Source organism: Aquarana catesbeiana, linkage group LG07, assembly GCF_042186555.1.
Source record: "Aquarana catesbeiana isolate 2022-GZ linkage group LG07, ASM4218655v1, whole genome shotgun sequence".
Taxonomy (NCBI): domain Eukaryota; kingdom Metazoa; phylum Chordata; class Amphibia; order Anura; family Ranidae; genus Aquarana; species Aquarana catesbeiana.
Window position 1 is genome coordinate 59,262,424 of NC_133330.1, and position 7,465 is coordinate 59,269,888.

The 7,465-nt window shown below is 47.3% G+C and overlaps 1 protein-coding gene across 1 annotated transcript; it reads left to right on the forward strand.

Moving 5' to 3' along the window:
- Window positions 1-240: 240 nt before the first annotated feature.
- On the forward strand, window positions 241-3,215 carry LOC141102873 (uncharacterized). Its single transcript, XM_073591903.1, has 2 exons — window positions 241-742; window positions 1,451-3,215. The coding sequence occupies exons 1-2, from the start codon at window positions 241-243 to the stop codon at window positions 2,839-2,841; spliced, it is 1,893 nt and encodes a 630-aa protein (XP_073448004.1). The 3' UTR covers window positions 2,842-3,215.
- Window positions 3,216-7,465: the final 4,250 nt, after the last annotated feature.

A 7,465-nucleotide genomic window follows, 5' to 3' on the forward strand; every position in this document is an offset into this window, starting at 1 on the left:
CCGCCTTTTGGTCATAGACGGCTCGTGGGTAGAAGAGCCAGTTAGGCTCATCAACGTGTACGCCCCCCCAGACAAGAATGCGCGGCTGGAACTCTTCCAGACCCTGCGGACCCAACTCGTCACCACCAGAACAGTAGTGACCACAGGGCTATCCACTTTCGGGGTAACCTGGGCGAGGGCATCGCCCGCGGACCGGGTTCCTGGAAGCTGAATAGCACCCTTCTGGAAAATGAGGAATTGATGGGGGAACTCCGTGAGGCCTATGCCACCTGGACGGAGGAAAAGAGATTCTTCGGAAGGGTAAGTGACTGGTGGGAGTTTGTGAAGGTTAAGCTGCGTAGCTTCTTTCAGGCAAGGGGACGCCAGCGTGTGTGTGCCAGGAGGAGGGAACTCAGGAGACTGCAGCGTCAGTTGCAGTCCCTGCAGGACCTTCAGCACTGTGGCTGGGACGTTAGGCAGGACCTGGAGGACACCAAGAGGAGCCTGAAAGGACACTTCGAGGAAGAATCCAGGCACATTGTCTTCCGTGCCAAGGTGGAGAATCTTGAGAAAGGTGAGAAGTGTAATTCTTTCTTTTTCAGGAAACTCCACTCAGGACACACACCCTTGTCAGAGTTGCGCGACGAGACCGGAACACTCCAGAAGGGGAAGAAGGCTGTGATGAAAGTGGTCAGCGACTACTACACCAACCTCTACTCCCCGAAAGAAACGGACACACAGGCGGCCGACAGGTTCCTGTCAGGTATCACTAACCAAATTGATCCTGCAGGTTCATCAACCGTCAACGCCCCCTTGGCGCTGGAGGAGCTGCACTCTGCCGCTAAATCCTTTAGGCGAGGCAAGACCCCGGGCTGCGATGGTCTCCCAGTTGAGCTCTATGTAGCACTGTGGGATCTCGTGGGCCCGGACCTGCTCGAGCTGTACGAGGAGATGGTGGTGGAGGGCAGAATGCCTCCGTCACTGAGGGAGGGGATGATCACGATTTTGTATAAGCGGAAGGGGGAGAGATCGGATCTTAAAAATTGGCGTCCGATCTCTCTGCTGAACGTGGACTACAAAATCCTCGCCAAGGTCCTGGCCAACAGGTTGAAGACTGTCATCGGACAGATCATCCACCCGGATCAGACTTGCGGCATTCCTGGTCGCAGGATTGCGGACAGCCTTGCGCTTGTCCGGGACACGGTCCAGTACATTCATGGCCGCCGTGTGCACGTGGCCCTGGTCAGTCTTGACCAGGAGAAGGCCTTTGACCGTGTCTCCCACGAGTTTATGTGCAGAGCTCTGCGCAGGTTTGGTCTTGGGGAAATGTTTTGTTCGTATGTGAATGTAATGTACACTGACATTTCTAGTTTGGTGCTGGTAAATGGCTGGAAAACTGACCCCTTTCCAATTCTGTCTGGGGTCAGACAAGGCTGCCCTCTCTCACCTCTGCTTTTTGTTTGTTGTATAGAGCTCTTCGCCCGAAGCATCAGACGGAACCCAGAGATCAGAGGGATCACCGCACCAGGACCGGACAGACGGGAGGTCAAGTGCTCACTCTACATGGACGACGTGACGGTGTTCTGTGCTGACCGGCGCTCCATCGACACACTCGCCCAGACCTGTGAGGACTTCGGCCAAGCTTCAGGGGCAAAGGTCAACTGCGGGAAGTCAGAGGTCATGCTCTTCGGAAAGTGGTTCCTGCCTTCTTCTGCACCAATTCCTTTCAGCGTCAAGACGGACTTCATCAAAATCCTTGGGGTCTGGTTTGGAGCTGAGGGCGCAGCCCTGAAGTCCTGGGAGGAAAGACTGTCAAAGATGCGACAGAAGTTTGGACTTTGGAGCCTCAGAGAACTCACCATCGAAGGCAAAACACTGGTACTCCGCAGCGAGATTCTCCCTGTGTTGCAGTACCTCGCCCAGGCCTGGCCCCCTCGGGTCAACACCTGTAAGGCCATCACCAGGGCGGTGTTTCACTTCATCTGGAGCTCCAAAATGGACAGAGTGAAGCGGGCGGTTATGTTCAAGGAACCCCTCAAGGGCGGTAAGGGCGTGCCCGACATCGCTACACTATTGAGGGTGTGCTTTGCTTGTAACTGCATCCGCAGGACATTGGTGGACAGAACTGTGGACTCTGGTGGTAACTCTATGTCCCGTTTTTTCCTCCTGCCTCTTTGGAGGACCCTTGGATGGGACAAATGGGACAGCTCCATCCCCTACAACTGGGACACGCCTTGGTACTACTTGGACACCTTCAAGTTTATTAAGGAGCTGGGGCTACATGGAGTGAAGCCCGACTTGTGGAAGCCAAAAACTATCCACAAGTTGATCAGAGCATCGGACATTGTTGAGACTGTTCCAGGCCTCCCTTCAGCCACTTGTAAAGTGGTCTGGAGGAATGTTTCTTCAAAGAGACTCACCAACAGGCACAAAGATCTGGCATGGATGGCAATCCAAGGGGGGCTGCCACTCAGGACATTTATGCATGCCAGAAACCTGTGTAGATACAGGCACTGCCCCTTTTGCATCATCCAGGAGGAAACTGCTCTGCATGTTTTCTGGGAGTGCCCCTTTGCACAGGACCTGTTGAGGGCCCTGGAACCTGAACTCAAAGACTTTGTACCACAGACTGCAATCACACACTTTGGTGTGTTGAACGGACTCTTCTGTGGAACTCATTCACAGGAGGACATTGACGGTGCCTGGCGGGTGCTGTGTTGCTTTAAGGACGCTCTATGGTGCGCCAGAAAGCGCCTCATCCACCAGCGGGAGAGGATGTCCATCGAGGACTGTCGCAGACTGGTTCACAGTCTGCTCAGAGACTATCACCTGATGGACTTCAAGGAGGAAGAGGAGGTCTGAAGATTTCCCCATCCCCCCCCCTCTCCCCCGTGTATCCTTTGGCAGTTCAAATAAAGCTTCGGGCCTGTGAACTCTTTACTCCCTCCCCTGCCCCACCTTCTCCACCCCCCCCATCACACCCGTTGCCCATTTGAATGTTATTTGACTATATGACTGGACTTTTTGTGAAATGTTTTTAAGTACTGCTTTCAGGGTAATGCGGCGTCATGCATGATGTGATGTTTCGGGGTATTACTACTCTGCACAACACATTAGGCATCATACCGCAGGATGAATGTAATTTATTGGTATGCTTGGTGATGTATTGTAATGTAGTGTATTTATGCGCTGCGTCGCAGTACAGATTGGATGTACCCTGTTTAAAGTATTTGTTTTTTTTGTATATTTTCTTGCAAAATAAAGTATACATTTTTCAATCAAAAAAAACAATGATATTCCTCTTCAAAGTTAGGACGTAGATCGGCTTGCGGCGGTCCGTAAGTGGTTAATTTTCAAACTAATTCAAAATTTTCAGAACAATTAGAATTCGGATCGGTCAAAAAATTATTAACTGATTCGAATTCTGTGTGAAGAATAGCTGGTTGTTAAGCAGTGGGCCAGAAAGCCAGCTGCCGCGTCCTTGACATCGATGACTCATCAGTTGTCAGCAGACCACCCCGCTGAGAGCTGAAATGTAAACAAATGAATGTCGATGATCTGTCAGAATCGGCGACCCATCAGATTAGGTAACGGAAGTGACATTCCGTCAGCTGCACATGCGTTCCACCGCTACCAGGTTTGCTCATCTGACAGAACACCTGCAGTCAGAAGAAGCAGTGGACATCTTACTACACCCAGCTACATCTTGAATTTTACAGTAATTTTAGCAATAAAGTAAGCGTATCGGGCGACTCCGCTCCTTACCTATTTAAGAAATGTCATACGAAGGAGCAGGCAGTCGGTCGGGAGCCTTCGACAAGCCCGGAGGGTTTTTTTTCTTTCTTTTTTCGGGTCTGGCAGTGCGGATCTTGATGATGGATCTGCATCGGGGGGACATCGTTTTTTATTTTTTAATAAAGGAATTGTCAAAAAGTTATGTTGTTCACTTTTTACACTTTTTTGGTGAATGGGTAGGTACTCATTCACATGGCGGAGGGAGCGGGATCTGGGGGCCCCCTTGTTAAAGGGGACTTCCGGATTCGATAAGCCCCCACCCGCAGTCCCCCAAAACCACCACCCAGGGTTGTGGGGAAGAGGCCCTTGTCCCCCGCCCCAAAGCACCCCCCCCAAGTTGAGGGCATATGGCCTGGAATGGTTCAGAAGTGGGGGGGGGGGGGGCGCTTGCTCACCCCCCCCTTTCCTGACCAGCTGGGCTGCATGCTTGGATACGGGTCTGGTATGGATTTTGGGGGATTTCCCTCCAACCACTTTGCATATTATTTTATATATACTGTGATTCTGTACTTGCCAAATATGCTGCAGAAATCTCCCTCCACTAAGTCTGGCTGCAACCATTTTAACTGTGGGCAGCTGAAGCTGCTGCCTGTTCCACTTCCTGGATTTACACAGACACACAGAGACACACCTCCAGCTCTGCAGCCCTGCAGCTCACATTGGTCCTCTTATGACTCGTCCCCCCCTCCCTTCCTGGCAAACTCTCACAAGAGTGGGAGAGAGAGCTGTGCATGATATCATAAGCCTAGGCTTTTTACCAGACAAGAAACAGGAAGTGGGCTGTATAAGGTATTTACTTTCAGAAAAAAACTGTTTTACTTGCCAAAGTTAAAATAACAAGGGCAGAATATAATAGATGGAAAGTTGAAAAATTGACTGAAGGTCTGCTTTAACAAACAGCTATTCAAATCGGTCGATAATTTTTCGACTGATCCAAATTCAAATTGTTCCCAAAATTTAGAATTTGTTAAAAAACGAATAAACAAAACAAATTTTAATGAAATTCGTTACTATTTCATTCGGAGATTTGGATACATCCATATCTTCGAATAACCAAAAGTTTGGATGAAATTTACATTAGAATTGCACATGTTTAACAAACATGAGACCTAGTCTGCCCTCAATTATAATACAATATATTATTTATTGCACAGCTCCTGAAAAAAAAATAAAAATAAAATAAACTTCTATAATACACAAGCATGCAAATGCAATAAAAATGTGCAGAAACATTTAAGTGGAAAACTCTTATAATGTGAAATCCACCAAATAGTTTCCATTAATATGCTTCACATGTAAATAAAAAGTTCATAAAGGTAATATGATAATCCAATCCTCCAACACCAAGAAAGTATCCAGGACTCCAAAATCAGTGCTCTTGTCTTGTGCTTACCGGATCTAAATGCTATAATAAAATGTATAGCACTCAGAGGTTTAATGGCTCCTGTGAACTAAATGTATCCAAACTGCAACTTATTGCTATCATATAGCTCCACATTGGACCCTCAAGATTCCGTCATGTTCTTACCATAGAAAATAAAACAATCTCCATAGAGCAATACCGCTGATAATAATCAATGTATTATAAAACAAAGTGCGTACTTACAAAGGCAAATCATGAATCAGTTTCCGCAAATACTCCTGTACGGCAAACAACATCGGCCCAGTAACCAAAAGTTGTGTGTGGTGACATAACATCAGTATCACAGTAGACAGCATGATCAGTGGACTGCCCGGGATCATATATTGATGAGTGGCTGGGGTGCCTCAATATTTTGCATTCTTTTAAAGGGTGCCACAACTGAAAACAGTAGAACTAGAATTCTCCAACAGCAAGAGCTTATTGACTTGCCATATTTCCTGACTCTGTTCCTGTCCCCTTGGGAGTGCCATGCGTACCCACCCACCTTTGTGTGCTCCCGCACCTCCTGTTATATTCTCCATAATATAATGTAAAAAAGTGGACCCCCAGCCCCCATTATGTAAAAGACAATGTTTGGAGTTTGGCAAAATCAGACAAAAACGAGGCGATGGACTCAGAAATGGCTTTCCTAATATGTAAATTGGTCGTAGCTCTTGCCAACTTGGCCTCAGCCACTTGGAGAACACAAAGGTGGCGGGGGTGATTCAGATGGATTCTTCCAACTTAAGAAGTTTCGAGTGGAATCAACAATAAGAAAAGGAGCCAATGTTTGAGCTTTCCCGGGGATGACTGTCACATCCCATGTAAGGAAGAAAACCAAAAAAGGAGGGTGTGCCCCAGAGGGATAATATGGACAGTGTATCACCGGGAAACCAAGTGGCTGGTGCAGAGAATCAGATATACAATTTTGTTAAAATTAATAACAACGATTTTTATTGGTTACAAAGTGTACAAAACATTCTATAATATAAAAGCAAAACAAAAAGAGGTAGAAAAGACAGTAATCAAACATAATCAAACTGCTAAGGTGCTGTCATGCAACAACCCAGGAAATTCAAGAATTTCTTCGCTGGGGTGAAGGTACGGCAACACGTGATACTCTACATGTTTCGGAATATAGAAAGGCTCAATTCCTTCTATACTGTATATTTCCTTCTTCAGGAGTTTCAAAGTAGCAGTTTAGATACATTTCTAGGGAAAAGAAAAACAGGGATATATATATGTATATGTGGGTATGTATCACAGAGTATAAGTATGATTAGCACCAGCATAGAGTATAAAACAATTGTGTCACCAAGTATAAGAGACTGTTAAACTTTAAGCAAAGCATAAGGATAAAAACAAAATCTCAGTCTGAACAGGCATGAACATTTTGGTGTACTCACTAGAAAACTTGTCTCTTCAGCATAAAAGTTGCACACACAGGCATCAAGAGATGGACTCCCACCTCCTTCAGTCCAGAGGATTGAGGTTGATTGAGTGGAAAGCCAGCAGTGAGTGTAGCTGTATGGTTGGAACCCAGGAGAGGAAAGGAAAAATCTGGGGTGCTTCACACATTCCAGACTTGGCGTGGATCCCCACGGAGGCGGCCGGCCAGGGCTCACAAGAGCCACTAATGTTAGGCGGTCCAAACACACATCTATGAAATTGGAATTGAAAAGAGGAAATCAGAGGTATGTTTTGCTATTTACAAGCAATGAGTATGTAGTGCAAAATGCAGGGCGCTTGGCTCTCCAAGTTCATGCCTTGGGGTGTAGGGGTGTGTAGAAGGAATAATCAATGTGTATAGTAAATGAGGTTGTAATTACATACCTAATTTCTGGTGTTTCTCAGCATAGGCATACACTAACAGGGAAAGCAAGATCCTCTTGGCTGTGTAGCAGAGGAAAGTGTGTGTATGAGTGGTAATAAGTACCCTGTGTGGGACAGGGGGTGGAGTTAACGGGCCAATCATTAACTTCAAAGGTGGGGTAAGCTCAAATGCAAATGACACTGCTGATTAGTAGGTAAGCGAAAGCGTACCATACCAGGTGATCATCAGCTGTCTGTGTGAGTGATGTGTGGGCCGCCCACTGCGATTCCTCAGCCTAAGCAGCGGCGGACGCCAGCGCGTCAAAGGGCGCGGTGACATCATCCGCTGACAAAGGCCGCCGACACGGAAAGACAGCAGCCTGGCGGGGTAAGGATGGAAAACTACCATATGCGCAGGCGCGAGACCGATCGTCGTGCGCATGCACATCAGCTCTGCTAAGAGAATGCCTCCGTCTC